Source organism: Agelaius phoeniceus, chromosome 13, assembly GCF_051311805.1.
Source record: "Agelaius phoeniceus isolate bAgePho1 chromosome 13, bAgePho1.hap1, whole genome shotgun sequence".
Lineage (NCBI taxonomy): Eukaryota > Metazoa > Chordata > Aves > Passeriformes > Icteridae > Agelaius > Agelaius phoeniceus.
Window position 1 is genome coordinate 18,957,351 of NC_135277.1, and position 20,348 is coordinate 18,977,698.

The 20,348-nt window shown below is 49.1% G+C and overlaps 1 protein-coding gene across 1 annotated transcript in view; it reads left to right on the plus strand.

Moving 5' to 3' along the window:
• The window catches only part of ALPK3 (alpha kinase 3), a 32,747-nt gene that overhangs the window by 6,764 nt on the left and 5,635 nt on the right, over positions 1-20,348 (plus strand). Inside the window, exons 2-5 of the mRNA XM_077185575.1 lie at positions 6,246-6,367; positions 12,816-12,933; positions 13,937-14,936; positions 18,440-20,279. Of these exons, the coding sequence (XP_077041690.1) occupies positions 6,246-6,367; positions 12,816-12,933; positions 13,937-14,936; positions 18,440-20,279 (3,080 nt within the window). The remainder of the gene's footprint in view (positions 1-6,245; positions 6,368-12,815; positions 12,934-13,936; positions 14,937-18,439; positions 20,280-20,348) is intronic.

Below are 20,348 nucleotides of genomic sequence, written 5' to 3' on the forward strand. Positions count from 1 at the left end.
AGGTATAGTGCTGTTGTCCAATACAGTTGTGTATTTTCAGAACTAGCTTATAAAAAGCTGAGCTTCTCTTCATCAGTGGCAGGTGCCTGAGGAGGGTTCATCCCACCAGTGCTGGAATGCCTGGAGCAGATGTTTTTGAAGTCCATTTCTCCAGCAGAAGGAAGGGTTGTACTGGAGGCCTTGATTCAGTGCTTTAGATGTGTTCCTCAGGACAACATAAGCATTTGCCTTTATCCAGAAAGTGCAGTGGCCCCGAGCTTGCTCGAGGGAGGCACATCCACTGCTGATGCTGCACTTCATTAGCAGAGCCCTGTGCTGTGTGTGCTCCAAGTCCTTGGGGAGCCCAGGGCATAGCCCAGTGCCACAGAGGATCAGAGCAAGCACACTGGGTATCTGCTGCCCTGCTCAGGAGCCCCACGCTTCCAGCAGGGTGGATTGGGTTCTGATGGAGCTGTGCTGTCACAGCTCTACATGGATATGCTGGAATGTAAGTGAAAGGAAGCACCAGCTGCCTGCAGGCAGGGCTCTGCTGGCTGCAGGATCCACAATTTGATCGTGCTCTCTGGGGCTTAAATCTGTAGTCTGAAAAGCAAATTCAGCATATTGAGGTTAAACTTCAATTAATACATGATGGCCTTTTTCTTCTGATAATATGGAGAGACCCTCAAGAGACCCTCAGTTCAGTGTTCAGCACTGTCTCAGGATGTGCACTGAATAAAGCCCATGTTGTCTTAATACTGGGGATTAAAAAAAAAAAGCACTGTCAGTGCTTACTGTTTGATCACATCCGTGAGCACAATGGGTTCATGGCACAAGCAGCCTTTGTTCTGACTCTTGCTATTTTCTTTATGTCCAAGCCCTGTTTGTCTTATGCAAGAAATCATGATTAAAACCACACTACTGCCTACACTAGCATTCTAGCTTGCAAGGATTTTGAGAACTTCCTTTCAAGAAGGTCTTTAGTATTCCTGGTGGGTAAAAAGATGTTTTTCCCTTGCAGTGGTAAGCAAAATGTTTTGAGACAAGTTAAACCAGTGAGTTGTGTTTCCAGACAGACAGAGGTGCCTGGGAGCAGCCCAAAGCACAGGGATACAGCTGCCCCTGGGATCACTTGGGGTGGTTGTGCTTGGGAGGAGTGTGGGAGGAGGAACCTGGATCCCCAGGAGGTCAGGAAGGGGTGAGAGCAGCACGAGGTGCAATTTGAGCTCCAGAAGCTCTGAGGGTGTCTGTAAGTGTTGAGGACAAGGTGAGGTGCTGGTCAGTAAGGCAGGTAATGCAAAGCTGTGCCTGGCAGCATCAGAAAGGGCATGGAGCTCACAGGGATGTTGCAAAGGGTGGAAGGATACAGATCAAAGGACTCAGCTCCTCTGTCTGGCTTCTGCCATGGACCAGAACAGCACATGAAAGAGGGATCAGGTGAGTGAGTGATCCTCAGCCTGTTCCTGTGAGCACTTGATTTCCCCAACCTGCACATCCTTTGGCTGCATCACCAGCACTTGGCACTGGGAATGGACCAGGATTGTGTGGCTGGGGGTGGAGAGGGTGAAGCTGCTGCCAAAAGGCCAAGTGCCACCCATGTTTGTTGGGTTAAAGCTGCTTCTCAGCAACAGTCCAAAAATTCTGCTGTCTTTGCTCTCCTGAAGGAGAAGAGTCAGTGAACCCCACAGATTTTTCTTCTCAAAGGAAATATGCAATTATTTGTGTAAAGTGTCAGGACTTCAAGCTGAGCTGCTTCTTTTCTCAGTGTTCAAATGGAGGTTCTGCCTCCACAAGGTGGAATGTACAGTTGGCAGGACCAGTTTTCAGGTGGAGATTTTTTCAGAGCAGTTTTCAGGTGGAGATTTTGTGGTCATTTTTAGGGCAAGACTTGGAGTCCTGCTGGTTTCCACGTGACTGGGACTCACACATTTGGGTAGGAGACCTGAAGAGGTGCACCTGCAGGTGGCCCTCCATGTGGTTCTTTCTGCTGTCTTCTGTAGCACCATCCTAGAGCACTGAACTTTGGTGGCTCACAGAGGCTGAGAAGGTTTGATCTCTCTGCACTTAGGGATGTGGCAGTCTGGCCTGGTACCTCCCAGAGGGGATGTCCATGCTGCAGTCATTCCCAAGGCTGTATGGTGAGGTTGTTGCATAGGTGTAACATGTACCTCAGTGCAATTAAATCACTGAGCTTACATGCTGCTGACTAGCTTGTCCCTGTTAGTTTTGGACTTTTGATTGCCATGTGGGTGGGTCAAGGCTTGAGGAACTGTTCCTGACTGCTGCAGGTCAATGCACAGAGGTTGTTTCTGCAGCCTGCAAGGGGCTGCTGCCACACTCCAGCAAAGTGGCCCTTTGGCTAGGACATGAGTCCCTGAAGACACTCCTTTGGGAGAGCTGGTGACACTGGTAAGTAGCTCATCAAGATGTCTTGTGCAGGACCTGCGTGTTTGGTTTTGTTCCCTGGATTGGTTAACGCTCCTACATCTTCCCACAAAGAAAGCAAAACCTGTAGATTCTTGTAAAGTCTACTTCTGTTCTTTTATTTTAATGTTTTGCCACACCTTAGTGATTTGATTGGCAAGCTGGAAAGCAATGTGATCAGAGAGTTTGCAGCTTCTCCCAGGAGCTGTCCTTGGAAGCACAGAGGGCACCCAGCTCAGGCCAGCTGCTTGCCAGCACAGAATTGGGCTGGACATCTCCTGTGCTGGAGTTGCCTGCTTTGAGCACAGTGCTGCAGATGGTGCATGGAAGGCTCAAGGTGCTGCTTCTTGGAAACCTACTTGTATAAATGTCCTGACACTGATTCTCTGTGGTTAACGACCATTTCATTTTTACAGCCTTTGATTTCAATTGACAATGTGGCTTGCTCATCCTGGCAGGCAGCCTAAGGCAGCTGTACCTTCTTTTAATAGGAACTCTGACCTCTGCAAAATGACTCATCATTAATATGTCTCTGTAACGGTTTGTTTATTTCAGCTCCTTTCCGTGCTTCTCTCTCTAATGGTTTTTATGCTGTTTTTTGCTTAGCTTATCAAGCAGCAGATTCTCTCCCTCCAGTTTAGGAAGGTAAAACTACATTGCATTAAACTGCTCTGACCAAACACTTTTCTGAATCTGTCGGCACGTGATTAACCTGTAATGCTTTGGTACTAATTAATTAATCAGTCAAGAGCCCTAAAGTGATCTAACAGCCTCATTCTGCATGATTTGATCCCTAATATTTGCTTGAACTGCAGAAAGAAAAGTGAATGTTCATCACAATTCCTGTATTAAGGTGCAAGAAATGTTCCTCTTTCTTAGCCAAAGGATGGGTGTTCAGCTACTTCTTTATATTAAAGCGAGACTTCCATACAGAGACATTAAAAATTGGATGTGACTGCCCTGAGACATCCAGAGAAAAAATTTTCTTCCCCCTGCCGTTGTTGTGAGGATCCTCATTCACTTGGACTTTGCCCCAAAAGGCACTTGTACAGCTGTACTTTGCCTTTGGCAAAAGAACACATTTGGAAATCAGTTGGTATTTCTGGTTTTCTGGAGTGGCAGGTAGAAGAATAACCATGGAGGGAAAGGCCTCTCCAGAACACCTCTGTAGCTCTGGGATTTCTAACCAAAAAGTCAGAAAAAGAAAATCATAACAAGAGGAATACACTTCTCAAATCTCCTTTTCCAGCAGGCTTTTGTATGGAAATCCCTCTTTAATTGAAAAGGCTACTGAATTGCCAGGGGTTTCTTCTAGGCTCCAGGGCTTTTCTGCCCCAAAGATGCAGCTCCAGGAAGGCCCAAAGAAAAAGTGGCTAGTGCTTTGTGTCCAGTTCTTGGAATACCCTGAATTACTGGTTTAGAAAGCAATTTGAATTGGACAAGCCTCCTTGCAGCTGGAGTGAGTCAGCTGAGAGCCCCACAGTGCCAGAGCCTTGAAATCCTGCTGTGACCAACACAATGGTTTCTTTGAAAGACTCAATAGACCTTCCAGGCTTCCTGCCAGGTGTCACTGGGCAAGTCCCTGATTCATCTGCTGGGCCTGTGGAGCTCCCAGCTTCCACCACAGCTGCTTTCCAAAGCCATTCAGTAGCCTTTGCTGTATGTATTTCACCTGGTTGTGGGATTTGCACTCAGTGGACCAGACTTATTCCTGGTGCTGCCTGCTGGTGGCATGGTGCTGGGATTAAACTGGGTCCCAAGAGCCACTCTGTGTGTGTGCATCACTTGATTATAAGATGCTGATCCTGTTGCCCTCCTGCTGGGGTATGAAGTGTTGGTTGATGCTTGGGAAATTCTTTTATGTGGCTCTGAAAGGCATTTACTGGTATGGGGAGGGGGATCTGTATTGAAGGGAGCATCAAAACCCTACCAGTAACTGCCTTGTACTGGATTGTCTGCCTTGCTCCCTGGAAATGGGCTTTTTTTTTTTTCTTCCTGGGATTGGAATTTGGGAAGGTTGCTCTGGTTTGAAACAGCTTTTGACTCCCACTGCCCATTTCTGGCCCCACAGCTGAGTGAAGAGTTGCTTACCAGGACCAGTGTCCTAGTAACCATTGATTTCCACAGAAAAGAGTCTGAGCTGTGGAATCTGGTATTTTTATCCCACCCCACACGTGTGTTTGGATACAGACCATGCTTAGAACCCTCATTCAGTAGATGAATCAGGTTTGCAACATCCCAGGCTTCCCCTGTCCTGACCCTCATCCAGCACAAGGTGCCTGGGAGCTGGGTGAGGTCCCTGTGGGTTGTTACTCAGGGGTTCATCTCCCTGCATCTCTTACAAGCCCATTCTTGCACAAAGGCAGAGGGAAAATAATGACATTGCAGCCTCCAGGTAAGTTTTCAGGGTGGATAAAACAGGCAGTTGCTGTGGCTGTAGCTCTCCTGACACCTTCAGCAATGTGTGCTTAGTCCCTGTCAGTGCACCTGCCCCTACTGGGTCATGCTAAACGTGGGGTTTTTTGATTTTTCCTGACTCGGTTTGTTTTCTTAGCAGGTAGAGCATTAGTGGCAGCAGCAGCAGCATCCTGCCTGCAAGCTGGGGCTGCTTGTGGGGCTGGGGTCCTCCTCATGGAACCCTCACCACAAACTCTGAGCCCTTCTGCTCATGGTGGAGCTGTGTCACGAGTGGTTTGGGCATTTGTTCCACCCCTTGCATGTTTCTGGAAGCTGATCACCTGTTTAAGGAATGTCTTTCACTGCTGAAAATTATATAAATAGAGCTGCCAGCTACCAGTTCTCTTGCAGTATTAGCTGTTTCTCCCAGCATCTTTGCACTTGAGACCTTGGGGGCCCCTCTTGTATTGTAAATGTGTAGAGTTTTAATTGCAGAGGGAAAAATTAAATAAGAAGCTCTTCCCTTCCAAGAGCCTCAGCATTATCTGAATGAAAACCCAATTTGAAATTAAATAATTTCAATAATTTCCCTTTAAATAAATAATTTCCCTTTATTTAAGAAAGCCCAGATTTTCTGGGGCCTCTCTCAGTGGTGCTGCAGCAGGGTTGGATGAATATGATGATTTATTGCACTCATTGAACAGTGCTGAAACACCTGGAGAATCCATGGTCTGCTCTTGAGCATTACAGATTGCACTGTTAGGATAGTTCTGGCTATTTGGGTGTTCCAGCATGAACTTTGAGGTCAGAGCCTGAACCCCTGGAGTAGGGAGTGTGAGTGCCTACCTGCAGCAGTAAGGGGTTAAACAGGGAGTTCCTTCCCAGCTAATTCCTGAGTTCAGAAAGCTGCTAGCCAGACTCAGAGCTTCCTCAGTGAGCAGTCCCACAGCTGGCAGCTTTTCTTCATTCTAAGAGGGCTGCTGTATTCAAGAGACATGTGCAATTCACACTTGGCCTGAAATGACACAAATTCTTCACAAATAAAAGAAAATGCCAATGAACAGAACAACTCTTGAAACATTTATGGTTCAGAACTGGGAATTGACTTTGTTAGGAGGAGCTCTAAGCTTGCTGGCTGATCAAAGAGATGTTCTGGTATAATCTAGAGCTAAGATGAGTGGGTCAACATTTATTGCCCCAATAGCTCTAAGAGCTAAGACAAAGGGAATGGCTCCCAAATGTCACTTTAAATTGACAGTCATCTTAGGAGGGAGAAATCAGTCCAATGCCCTGGCACTGGACTGGACTTGTGAGCAAGTGCAGGGATGATGGGAGGGAAGAGGGCATGGACAATGAGAACACAGGCTGCTGAGGTGAGACACAAGGTGGACCCTTTAATTTTTCTGGTGCTTTTATCTCTAAGAAATGCTTCTTGAATCTTCCAGGAGCACCTTCTGCGCAATCATTTCTCAGCTGACGGAGGAAACACAGCCACTATTTGAAACCACTATCAAATCCCGTGCTGTGTCCGAGGACTCTGATGCTAAATTCACGTGCATAGTGACAGGTAACAGTGTCTATTCAGTGAATAACCTGGTCCTGCCTCACCTGCTGGACTTGTGCCAGTTAAACTCTGCAGCAAGTGATAACAAGGATAACAGGCCCACCACAAGCAGAGGTTCAGCAATTGCATGGTGATTTTAGCTTCAATTTAAGGGAGGTGGGAAGCACCTGAGTGTGTAAAGAGGCAAAGGCATAAGCTAACATCTCAAACAAGGCAAATGAAAGACCAGAAAATGGGATATGCTGGTTACTGCTTGGACCAGCTACATTTTGTTGTCCTAATCTCTGCTTCTCTAATCCTGGCCTCCATAACTCAGGAATGTGCAGTTTTGAAGACTGAGGCTCTCCTGCTGGAACCAATACTGCTGGCTGCAGATGGTTAGAGCACAGCTACATTTGTATCTGTGATGAACTTCTGTGTCTGTCAACATCTGAAATAAAAGCTGGTCACTGCCCAATGAGCTAAAATCTCCCCTTGGGCAGGAAGGGGTTAAGTCAAGAAGAGGAGGAGGGAGAGGCTGAAAAAGAAGGCTGGTGCTAAGGCCTTGTGGCGTGGCAGCACATTGGTGTAGAGGCAAGTAGCTCCTTTGGTGATGAGATTTTGTTCTTTAAATATGGAGACTCTAAAACCTCTTCTCTCAGTGTACTTGTTAACTCCCAAGTTCCTTTCTGACCTCACTAGTATTAATTACTGCAAGAGGTTACTCAGTGAGAGGCACTTACAAACAAGTTTGTATATTCTGGAAGGAGGAGAGTATATCTGGTGAGCCTCTTAGGCACAAGGACCAAAGCTTTCCTAAGGAAGTCTGGTTTGCTGTTAGAGACAGGCTGGAAATAAGGAAGCACAGTCTCAGTCCCTCTGAGAACTTCCAGCTATGAATTCTTGGCTTTTCTCTCATGGATCCCCTTGGTCCGAAGGCTGACCTTCTGAACTTGCAGGGGTACAACTGATGTGTTGATTTTGTTGAGGCTTAACTTCAGCAGACCCCTTCTTGCTGCTTCTAGACCCAAAGAGGGCTGCTAGGAGATGCCTCCAAACCACTTTATTTGGGGAGTCATTAGAAGAGCTCTTTCCAATTCCAGTTTTCTGAAAGCAAAAGCTTGACATATTGTGCAGTACCATGGAACATGCCATTCTGCAAGTGTCAGAGGTGAGAAAATGTTCAGTTGTGTTGGGAAATCCAGAGTAAAAGTCCTGGCTTATCTCACTGGCTTAAATCTCCACCAGCTGCACCTCTGAGGTTGATGGTTCCTTCTAACAAATTCCATCTCTTCCTGGTGTGTTGCACCAGGCAGAAAACTTGACCTGGTACTGGCCTCATTTCCTGCTCAGGTATAGGAAATTGTCAATGAGTCTCTTTCAGCATCTGTCACAATATTTTTGTGCTTGGTAAACTAGGTTGGGAGATGTCTCTATGCACTTAGAAATTTTCATGGAAACGTTTTTAAAATCATCCTTGGACCACCTTTGCCAGATGGGCATCTCCTGTATGTGGTCCTGTGGAGTGCTTTAGGAGCTCAGGATCTCTTTGGGAGAGGGGGGCAGGAGGTGTAGGGCATACCCTGGCTGCAGAGCCTGCCTGGTAGTTCAGGTATCTTGCCCTGCCGTGATGTTTGTGTTCAACTGGGAGGTGTTGCTGGGAGCAAGGAAATGGCACTGAGATCCCTGGCCAGTGACCAGAGTGGAACCAGTTCAGCCCCAGCTCTGTGGCTGGAGGCCAGGGACACTTTGATGGAGGCAAAGGGCAGACAGTCACCTGCTCCTGTTTTGACGGTCAAGCCACAAATATGGATGTGTGACCTACAATAGCATCTTACTTTTGGTTTTTGCCTCTTCTTGACCAATAATGAGAGTTACAGACTAGTCCAACATCTGGGAATACTTGGACTAGGAATTGCTGGGCATGTCCTAGGAACACAGAAGGATGCAAGTGTTTGAAGAACCAATCTCCAGAATGTGATGAGTGGTGCAGCAGGAAAAAAGCAGGTCAGGCAGAGGCAGATTCCTGTGTGTGGAGGCACAAACTTTCCTTTCCTCCTGATGCCTAGTTCAGCCTGCTACTGGTGTCCCTGCTATGTCTGATTTGATTTTTTTGGGTCAGATCCTGCATCAGTTATGAGATGTTTTCTTTTTTCACACAAAATGAGTTTCGTCCTTTGTTCTCTAAGAGATGTGAAAAAGGAAACAAGAACATTTCCATTTACTGTGCAGCTTCATCCCACATCTCTGTGCTTTCCTTGCTGGGTCTGTCTGGACTTCAGGGTCTCAAGGGTCATCACAGCTCATTTGCACTGGGTGGATATTGGGCTTCTCTCTTCAGAGTGGCCCTTCATGGAGGTGCTGCCACAAGGATTTCCCAGCTTTTTATTTGTTTCTGTGCAGCATTGCCTGGGAAGGAGAGATGTTAGCTGATGAAATGGGGGAAGTTGGATGAAGGGGCCATGTCTCTGGCTGCTTGTTAGGGAATGAGTCCAGCCAGGACAGGTGATGGCTGGATCTAGCCAAGACCATTGTATGTCAGCACCAGCCCACTGTTGTACAGCTGCCTCTTCAGTGCCATTTCAGCCCTCCTCAGCCAGGTTCAACCCCTCTGATTGCTTCACAAATCATTGTCTCAGGAGCTTGTTCCCATCACTGCCTCCATGGTTTTATTGCAGAGTACAGAGGGGAGAGGGTTCTGCCCATGGCTTGGGGAAGAGAGTTTGGGTAGGGTGAGTAGACAGTCACATGCTTATGGATGCAGTTTTTAATCAGGTTAAAGGAGTTCCACTTGCTGCATTTGTGGTGACCCTGAGGGAAGTGTTGGAAGGATGAGACTGAAGTGCTTGGATGCAGAATGTCAGGAGACATGCAGGGGCTGTGAGAGGGGTTTGGGGATGGGATAGTGAGAGCAGAGAGTAGGCTGCTGGGAGATGAGGAGGTTTGGCTTTGGGGCCAAGGACAAGGGAAGGATGGTGAATGAGCACTGCTCACAGTGGCATGGGGAGCTACTGCTCTTAGGATCTGTCCCTCCTGTCAGCATTGCTAGAAGCTTCCTTGTCCTTGTGTGCTGGAGGGGTTTAAATCCATGAAGCCAGGAAGGGTAACATCTTACCAGGAATTGTATTCCCAAGACTTTTGTAGCCCCTGCTGTATGTAGCTTGTGTAGAGCAGAAACTGTGGATATTGTTTAATGGTTCTGAACTCTTAGCACTTTCCCAAGTTTCAGAAGACTAACTCCCCCTCCTTTCCTGCCCCCAAAAAAATAAAATAAAAAAAGAAAGCAACTTGAAATAGAGTTTCTCTGGGTGATTTTGGATAGATATATTCAGAACTGTTTTGGATAGATATTTTAAGAACTGTTTTGGTTACAGTCACTAAGCTTTGAAGACTTCTCAGATTTCGACAGTTTTCAGAAAAAGAATGTTTGATCTAAACCTGGCAATCTCCATGAAAGAAACATCCTTGCTCTGAAAAGTCTCCAGGATGCTGTGGTGGCTGGAGCAGTGCTGCTGGCAGGCACACACACACATGCTGAGGATGTGCAGCCTCTGGGTGGCTGCTCCTCCCAGAGCTGCCCAGCCCCACTGTGTCTGCAGCTGCAGGGCTCTGGGGGCAGGTCTGGGAAGGATGAGTGTGGATCTCTGAGTGTGTCAGGGTGTCTCATGCTGGGCATCTGGTGCCTCCATCCATGGATGGAACCCTCATCCCACTGGGCAAGCTGTGGATGCTGTGCCTGCAGGGGATGCACCATGCTGGGAATGATGCCTGACTCCTCTTCCCCTCCACCCTGGACTGGGGGAATTTATTCACTCAGCAGCCCAAAGATGGATGTCAACAGCATCAGCAACAGCTCCCCTCCCTGTGCCAGGGAGACTCAGCCCTGCCCAGGCATCTTTCCATCTTGGCTCTGGTTACAGCCCCTGGGAAGGGATGGATGATGTTTGGACAGGCAGCTGGGGCCACTGGACCTGCGTGGGAGGTGGGAAGCCTTTCAGCATCCGCCTGCCTGCAGCCTGCAGACCCAGCCAGAACTTGCCTGCAGCTCTCTTGGGCTGCAGGTGACACCGGTGACACTGTGCAGTGTGAGCTGGGCCTGGCACTGAGCTCTTGTGGCCATGGCTCCTCAGAGGGAGCAGGCAGCCTCAAGGACACGAGTGCTACAGGTCAAAGGGAGTGGAAGCTTAGCAGGAGGAAAAGCCTTTCCTCGATGGAAATGGCAGCTCTTTCCAATGGCAGCTCTTTCCAATGGCAGCTCTTTCCAATGGCAGCTCTTTCCAGCAGATGTCAGCTGGGAATGGAAATCAGCTGTGGAGGCCACGGCAGGGGAGGGGACATCACAGAGCTTCTCGGAAACTATCAGCTGGCAGTTCCCAGAATGAAGGGCTGGGATTTCTGTTTCTTAGGGTGTCAGGAAAATCTACCTGCCAGCTCCCTGCCACATGGACTGTGGGGGCATTCTGAAGATCTTGCTTGCAGAGCAGCCCTTGGGAAGGGTTGGATTGCTCTGGGCACAGTATGAGCTTGTGTATGGAAATTGTTTTGGTCATCTCTGGAGCAGAAAGAATTCACCACAGGCTCATTCAGCCCAGGCTTCTGCTGCCAATATTAATTATTTTATGAAAAATATAAGCAGCAGTCAATCCCTGGTGATCCCATCACTGGAATGCTCTCATAGCTTTCTCCAGTTTGCAGTTCAGGCCTCATTTTCTTCAACCACAAGTACCTGAGGGCTTTGCATGTCTCTAGAAACTGGTTTGGGGGGTCAGGGCAGCAGCAAGGAACGGGCTGTGACAAGAGTGGGGCAGAGGGGGAGGACAGAGAGCCTTGCTGGAAGGGTGTTGGGAGAAAGTCATGGCTTGGCTTCCTGTAGAAGGGGAGAAATGAGGCACTACCCAACAGAAAGCCAAAGCTGCTGATGGCAGCAGTGGGAGGGGATTGAGGCAGCAAAACACGTGGGAGATGTACAGACTGCAGGGATGCTGGGGCAGTGCAGAGTAAGAGACCTTAGAGAAGAAGGAACAATAGGGTAAAATCCAGTCTGTGAGGTGTCTGGGCTATGGGGGTCGATGCTTCTCATAGAGGAGGGCTGGAAAGAAAAGCTGCTGAGACTTCTCTTCCCAGCCCTGTCTGGTCCCAGTGGATACTGAGGAGCCACCACAGGCAAGGGGTGGGAACAGGGGAGCCAAAGCAGTGCAGGAGGAGATTTGGAGGAGATTTTTCTGGGCAAAGGCATATTGGATTGGCCAAAGCCTGGGTGAATTCCTGCTGATGAGTCTCTGCTTCTGGACTCTGTCCTGCACTAGGATCTTCTGGAGAGCAGGAGCTCAGGCATTGCTATGGGCTGACAACATCTTTGGCTGGTGCAAGGAGGACAGTTGAGGTCCTGGTTAGCCTTGAAACCTGTGGTATCCAGAGAGCACCTTGTCCCTGCTTTCTCATTACTCCAGAGCCGTTGGGTTGGGGCCCTTTGGATATTCCTGGAAAGCCTTCATCAGCCCCATGCCTGGGATGTTCATGGGAGCTGACCCTTGCCACATTCTGGGGTGCTGTGGGTGATCCTTGGGGTCTGGTGGAGTTAAGGAAAGTGCTGGACTCCTTCCTTCAGCCCCACAGAAAGCCTGCAGGGACATTTGCAGCAGATAAGCTCCTGAGCAATCCTATAGCCTTTACCCATGGCAGGATGTGATTATTGACACTCTCATCCCATGCCCTGAGGGTCAGCTTGGCTGGGTGATGAGCCCTGAGTGAAGTGCAGGAGCCCCTGCTGGCTGCTGGCTTGAGCAGTCTTTGCATGAAAACTGCAGTGAATCTGAACTAGGGCTGCTGGCAGTGAGCAGTGAGGGCTGTGGCTAGCACTGGTCCATATGGGGCTCACATGCTGATCCAACACCTCTGCAAGTGGCAGAGAACGTGGCTGTGTGCCCAGCCAGCCTGCCAGCCAGCCAGTCACACACATCATGATGTCATTCTACTGAAAAGGCAGGTGACATCTGTTGTCAAGTGACATTTGTAGGACACTGAGCTGACTGTGATGCAATCAAGGTTGTTTCTGTTCAGTGGAAAGTTTCAGATCAGCTTACAGGCTGTGACACTGTGCAAAATGCTGTGAGCTCCATGAAGGGGCCTGTTCTCCAAGCATAGCCTTGGCCTGGTCAGAACATCCCTGGTCACATCAAAGTGACGGCATGCTCACCTTCTCCCAGCCAGTGTTACAGGAGACGAGCGTGTGATCCACTCCCTCTGTTCAGGAATGAAGTGCTGGGATTTTTTTCTCAAAAATAGCCCTATTCCTAGGAGTGATAAAAGTCTGAGATAAGCCCATTAAGTTTCCACTGTTTCTGTTGTGCCATTTAGGAACGTGGTGAGCCCAGAATAGCATCTGTCCTGGTGTGCTGCTGCTGATACCACGCTGTCTGTGCTGCTGTGTGGAATGTTTCACTCTCTGATGTCCCTTCCCTGTCCTCCCCAGGGTACCCACAGCCCGAGGTGACGTGGTACAAGGATGATGAGGAGATGGATCGCTACTGTGGCTTACCCAAGTACGAGATATTCCGTCATGGAAACCGCCACACCCTGCAGCTCTACAAGTGAGTAAAGAAGCTGCAGAGTGCCTGGGTTTGCTGATGATGGCAGCTCTGAGTGTGTTCTCAGTGGCTGGATAAGCTGTCAACAGTGATAGCCCCACCACCACTTGGCTGGCCCCTTCTGCTCCCCACTTTGAGTTCAGAGCTGGCCCTTCCCCTCCAGCTGTGGCTCCCCAGTCTCACACCAGTATGAGATCCATTACTGCATCCAGGGATAGCTGCCATGCTGGAAGCAAGAGGAAGGGAAGAAGGAGCTCCTCTCTCTGGAGCCTTCCAGTGCTGAGCATTAGGGATGACAAAGGTGAGCAAGGGGAAAGCACTATCTGCCTCCAAGATGATGGTCCAGGGAATTGAGTTTCTGGAGAGCCAGGCACACTTTGAGTCCTGGATTTGGGATATCAGGTGTAGCCTGACTGAAAATGCAGAATATCAATGTTGCTGATAGTCCTGCCATTCTTGTGCTTCTGGTGTGAGCTTTTCTGCTCTCCCAGCTGTGCTCCAGGTGTCCATCAGAGACTGGCTCACCTCTTCCAGGAGCAGGGATCTCTGTGGGTCAGGTGTCCTCAAGGGGTGACAATAGGGATGCAGGCAGGTGCTTGTGGTGCCTGTGACACAGGGTGGGAAGACTTTGGTAATATGGTAGGGTAGAGGAAGAATAGGAATGTCTTGTGGGCTGTGTAGAGCTGAGAGGAAAAGATCCTGCAGAGGACTCTGACCAAGAAGAGTTGGGAAGCCTGGTGCTGCCTGTTCTCCCCACATACTAGAGTTACAGCCCAGGGTGGAGCTAGAAGAAATTTATCATAAAACTTGCTTGTTTGTTAATGTGGAGAGCAGGCAGAGCCAGGGTGGGAGGCCAACCCAAGGCCTCCAGATGTCCTGTGGGCACCTCATGGGCCACATCTTCTGGACTCTGTGGAGCAAGAAGTAGGAGAACATGCATGCCTGTGAGTCCAGCGGGCATCCTGAGGAGGATGGGTAGGTCTCACACACAGCTTTTGATTTCCAGGTGCCGAGAAGAGGATGCAGGCATTTACCAGGCCTCAGCTAGAAATAACAAAGGCATCGTGTCCTGCTCCGGTGTGCTGGAAGTGGGAACCATGACGGAGTTCAAAATCCATCAGAAGTGGTTTGACAAAATCAAGAGAAAGGCTGAAGAAAAGATGCAAGAAATAGAACAAGGCAAGAAACGAGGAAAAGAAAATGTGGAGGTGGAGAAGTTGCAAGGAATGAGCCCTGAACGGCTCCAGAGGAAGCGGAGGCTGGCTCGAGATCAGAACCTCCGGTCAGGAGACTCTTCATGGGAGAAGGAAGACACAGCAAAAGTGCACGTGGCAGATTCACAGTCCAGGTTACACAAGGATATTGCTGAGACAAAGGAGCAGCCACTCAGTGCAGTGCCAGGCTTCCCAAACAAACTGGTGGCACCTCTGAAAGCAGAGGTGACCACCAATGGAGATGCCACTTTGGAAAGTGGGGAGGAGAATGGGAACAACTTTCTCACATACATCTATGAGACAGTGGAGGACTTGGCAACCAAGCCAGGGGCGAAAGACTCTGCAGCTAAAAAGAAAAAGAAGGTGGAGGCTCCTTCAGCACCAAAGCAGGAGGTTTCTAAGCGAGAAGAAAGTGGGAGAGACAGGGCCAATCAGTCTTCAAATCCCAGGTTTGCTCCTCCTGTCCCCTTACGCAGGAATGCGCGTTTACGAGCAGCAAGCGATCAAGAAGTGGAAACCAGTCCAAAACTCAAAGAGCCTGGGAAAGCTGTGAAACAGGACATTAAACCTAATGATGACATGTACTTCTCTTTAAAGGACATGTATTTTGATAAGCAAGTGAAGCCAGCAGCAGGGAAGGAGGAGGTGGGAGCCAAGGACGAGGCCGGGAGTCAGGCTCCCCTGCAGCCTGTGGCAGCCAGCAGACAGACAGAGGATGCTCCACTGCCCTCTGAGGTGTTGGAGGGCCAGAGAGGCCAGCAGCCAGAACAGAAGTTGGAGGGAAACAAAGAGGTAACTAGGAGAGACAGCAGCCAACGCAGGGGTGGCAACAAGAAAATATCTGTGCTGTGCATTTGTGTTGTGGCACTGGGCCTGGGAGGCTCCATGTACACCACGGGATCTGCTGCCGAGGCTCTGCAGGTCTCCACTGGTGAAAGCACCCAGAAGGGCTCTTTGGATTTTGTGAGCCCAGCCAGCAGAGCTTCCACCCCATCTCCAAGCAAATGTCAGCTGAGGTGGTGAGAGATGTAAGTCGGGGCCATTCGAGCAGCTGGTCCCGGTGGCCTGGGGCTCTCCGGTTTAATCAGCAGGCTGACCTCATGCGGAATGTTTTCAGATCAGGTCGGCAGGGAGCACTGAATGGGTATTTATAGCTGGCAGTGAATGCCTTGTGATGGCATCTGCTCAGTTTAACAAGGGAGCTTTAGTTAAGGAGCCCCCGTGCAGATGAGGTACCCTGTGAGCTGCACCCTCAGGGCCTCGAGTTCTGTTTACAGTGCAACGTGTATACAGTAGGTCTGGACTATTTTTTTCACCCATCCCTGTTGGGAAAACTCTGTTGGGAGACTCGTGGTGATGAAGTGCTAGGGCACAGCACCTGCTTCTGACCCTCAGAGCACCTCTTAGTCAGCTGCTATTTTTGTCACTTAACCTGAAGTATTTACCATGAAAATATTAGACTAGAAGCTACTGGACTAATTTCCCCCCATTTTTCTTTAATGACCCCTTCAATCATAAAGGATTCTCTGAGTCCAGTTTGCAGGTGCTGTCAGGATCTGGAGTTTGGGCTGTGGTAGGTGCACACGTTCAGCAAAGACAAGGCTCTGGGTGCAGCACCTCTCACTTGGTAGGTAATGCATGTATTTCAGAATGTGGAAAAATCCACAATGCATAAGGGACTGATGGGTGCTCCAGTGGAAACAAAAATCCCTTCTTTCTCTCTTAAATTGTTTTAGCCATTGGTGGGTGCAGCTTTGCTGGTAAGAACTTGCTGTGTTATGCAGTGCACACCTGGTTTCTGGCCTTGCTGCTGCACAGTGCTGTGAACTCATCTTCATCCTGACCCACCAGTATCACATACTGCTGCAGAAATTATTGCTGTTCAGACCAGCCCATGGCAAAGCTATTTTTTTCTCCCCTCTGTGCTCATTTTAACAGCTCTAGCTCTCAAAAAAAAATGGAAAAATGCTGGTGTGCAGCAGGCTTGGGCTGTCATCCCTGAGCTTTGACGTGCATCAAGATTTTTTTCTTTTTAAAAGCCCCACTCACAGAGGGAAAACTGTGACTTGTCAGCTGGTGTGCCTTTGAGGAGACAAAAGGAAATGCTTCTGATTTGAATTTGAATGCTTCAGCTTGTTGGTGCTGCTGGGGAAAGTCCTCAAGCTTTTGTGAGAGCAAATAAGCTGGTTTAAAGCCTTTAAGGCAGATTCCAGGCATGTTTCAGGATATTTTCACTCCTCAGGACAGGGGTTACTTGTCTATTTCTTTTTTATTCTTAAAAAAGAAGGGTCATAGGTGAGTGTTTTCCTAGCCTTGGGACATAACTGGGCCTTATGCTCAGGAATTCTCTTCTGAGCTGGATTTATCTGTAGCAAAATGCCAGAGTGTACCCAGGCTCTGAACATCATCCTCTACAAGAGCAGAGAAGAAACTAGTTTTGAATGGTAATCACTCTTGCCTAAATTTTAAACTGATGATTTGATTATATTTCTCGAATTTTATGTGTAGGAGCAGCTTCTAATGATGCTTCCTCCACCCTTCAATACTCATGCCCTAACAATTAGAGAAGGACTTTGAAAAAGGGCATGGAGTAGCAGGACACAGAGGAATGGCTTTCTACTGTCAGAGGGCAGGGTCAGATGGGATATGGAGAAGAAATTCTTGGCTGAGAGGGTTGTGAGGCCCTGGCACAGGTTGCCCAGAGAGGCTGTGGCTGCCCCATCCCTGGAAGTGTTCCAGGCCAGGTTGGACAGGGCTTGGAGCATCCTGGGGTAGTGGAAGGTGTCCCTGCCCATGGCAGGGGGTGGAATGAGATGGGCTTTGAGATCCCATCCAACCCAAACCATTCTGTTCATTTGCTTGGGAAGGGGCTTGCTGAGGGAATGGTGCTACCTTTCCTCTTTTCCCCAAGCTACCAAATGAAGCAAAAGTAGCACAAAATAGAGATCTAAGTGCCACAGCCTTTCTTTCCCATGGTGTTCATTTAGGGGGGCTTAACACTCAAGTCAGGAACCTCAGGAGAAAATCCTTAGCAGCAGATCCTCCAGAGTGGAGGGGGGTCCTGTGGTATTTTTGGGGTCCCCAGACGAGGGAAGGAAATGATGAATCTGACTCCATGTTCTTAGAAGGCTATTATATTATATTATATTATATTATATTATATTATATTATATTATATTATATTATATTATATTATATTATATTATATTATGCTATACTAAATCTATACTAAAGAATAGAGAAAGAATACAGACAGAAGGCTTAACAAGATACTAATGAAAAACCTGTGACTCTCTCCAGAGCCCCAACACAGTGTGACCCTGATTGGTCATTAAGTAAAAACAATTCACATGTTGGATAAACAATCTCCAACCACATTCCAAAGCAGCAAAACACAGGAGAAGCAATGAGATAATATTGTTTTCCTTTTTCTCTGAGGCTTCTCAGCTTCCCAGGAGAGAAATCCTGGGCAAGGAGGATTTTTCAGAAAGTATGATGGTGACAGGGTCCCCTTGTGGGCATGCCCTGTCCCTGTGCCATTGTCCTGGTGATGCTCCCAGAGCATCAGCCTGGCAGAGCATGCACCATGGTATCACTGCCTCTCCTACAAAAATAGACTGTGCTCCTTGGCTGGAGGATTTGGGCAGTTCTCCTCAGGATAAAGCTTGGCCATCCCAGCAGGCAGCTCGCTGACACGTCTGCTGCGTGCAGCTGCGCTCGGAAACATTTGAGCTTCCCAAATGTCAGAGAAACAGAATGGTTGAATAGTGCTGATAACGTCAGGGTGTATGGTTTCCCTATAAATCATTTGGGCAGCCTCATCCTCATAGAGTGTGACATGCCAGCTGCCCCATCTCACAGTGCACATAGGGGAGCACTCAGTCTGCAGAAACAGCAAGGGAATTATGCAAGGTGTCAGCAGTGGCTGGTAAAAATGGGAAAGTTTCACTCTTTGGGAAGGCACAGAGTCAGAGGAGGTTGGATTAAAAGCCACTGAATGATTTAGAAAGGCAGATCTCTTGCCTCTGTGCACAGCAAGGGTATTGAAAGGCAGAAGGGCTGGAGCTGATTAAAAGAAGAAACATTTTGTACAGCCTGACAGGTGGGACCTACTCCTGTGGGATGATGGTGAAACCAGAAGACCCTGGATGACAGAGTAACACTGGTATCAGGGTAATTCCCATGATTCAAGAAGTTGGGCAGTGCTGTATGGTACAGGTGGCCCACAAATACAAGTGCACAGACCCAGGCAGTAACATGATGCTAATTTCCTTCCTTTTTTTTTTTTTAACTAGGTTGCAGCAAGAGTTGGACAGTCTCCTGGTGACCTAAAGCATCCAGTGTCCAGTCCAACCAAAGAGACCAGTCAGCAAGCCAGTAAGCTAGAGGAGGTCAGGAAAGAGGTGCCTGCTTGCCAGGAAACCAGGGGGGCTGTGAAAAGGACAAATCCTCGGTTTAGGCCTCAGGAGCCACCAAAGCCACCAGCACGTTCTCCAGACCATGTACAGTCTGGCAAGGAGCACCCACCCCCCAGGAAACAGGCAGGAAGACATTCCCATGCTCTTGAGGACAGAGAGACTCAGCAAGGACTGTTAAATCAAGAAAACAAAAGCCAAGGTGGGGAAGAGTCATTGCTAAAAAATTTGACTCCTCTGGAACCTGGAGAAAACACTCCTCTTGAACAAATCCCATGTCAGACAGTCAAGGATGGGAAGAGCAAAGAGGCAGGAGCAGAGGTGTCTGGGAGCCATCCTGGTGTGAGGACAGGAGGGAGTGAAGCAGCAGAGCCATGTCTTGGGGCTGTGCACAGGGAGGCAGCAGGGACACCTTTGGGCCATCAGAACACCCAAAATGAAACGGCAGCTCCTGCTTCAGTTCCTCTTGCCAAGGAAGAGCCGCTTCCTGCTCCTGCAGTGAGGCCATCAGGGGCTCAGGAGGCACTGCTGGCATCTCACAGAAGCCCAGGGATGGAGGCCACTGCAGGAGAGGTCCCATCTGGAGCCCAGCTGCTGCCTCCTGCGAGAGGAGAAGCGGAAATCACGACAGGTGGATCTGCCCCACGAGAGACGTTTTCAGCTATCACTTCAGAGGATGAGAATGCCAAGCCAGTGCCCATGGGACCTCAGGGGAAGGAGGGAGGACTTCTGACAGCCACAGCTCCATGCCAGGAACCAGCAGCATCTTCAGGGACTTGGGAAGGAGTCTCTGAGGTTCAGCCACAGGTACCGCTGGTCCTGCCCGGCTCCGAGAGATCTCAGGAGATGTCTGTGGAGGAGAAAATGCAGCACAAAAACCTGGTTTCCTCCTTAAAAAACTACCTCCTGTTACTTCTAAAAATGTCAGATAGCAGTAAGGATGCCACAAAAGGGGACACTGACTCTGGGGACACGGAGCAGCCGAATGCAGGGGAAGGCATGATCCCAGAGATAGGCATTGCTGGCCTTAGCCCTCGCACCTCAAGGAAAGTTTTGGAAAAAGTACAAAACAACCAGCTCTTCCAGACAGCAGAGAACTTGCCTCTGACCCCCAGGACATCCAGACGGATCACAGGAATGATTAATGAGGAGTTTGTTACCAGCCAGGAGATGCTGGCTTGCAGGCCTGTGCCTCCAAAGAGACGCACCTGGGCGGCTCCTGAGGCCGAGGGGCCGCCCCCGCTCTCAGTGCCCTCCATCGTGGTGGGCAGCATGCCCACAGCAGGAGTGGCTCCTCATCTTTCTGATTTGCCTCCAGTGAGCTCTGAAGAGAGCCCTGCTGACCCTCTGGCAGTGCTACCTTGTGCCACACCAGAAGAGCTCGCTTTGGGGGCCCGGCGCAAAATATACCTGCCAAAACCCAAACAGGTGGGGGTGGAAGAGGAAGCAGCCCCAGAGAACCTGGGCCACACAAGAAGTCCGACTGTTTCACCACGGCAGTCCAGGAAGAATGCATCCCTGTTGCATTCTCCTGCCCCAGCTCCATCCTCTCCCTCAGAGCAGTGCTCTCCAACCCTCACGAGGAAGATGGCCACCTTGGAGGTTCCTAAGCTGTACGAGGAGCCTGCAGGTGACACCTCTGGTGACAAAGAGGTCCCTGGAGATGCTAAGCCAGAAGCACAGCCAGCAGAGTCCCAGAGTACTAATAACCCATTTAAAGGTGAGGGAAGCAGAATCCCTATGAAGCTCATTCCCTTATTGCCTGCAAAGGGAGCCAGTAATAGTCAGT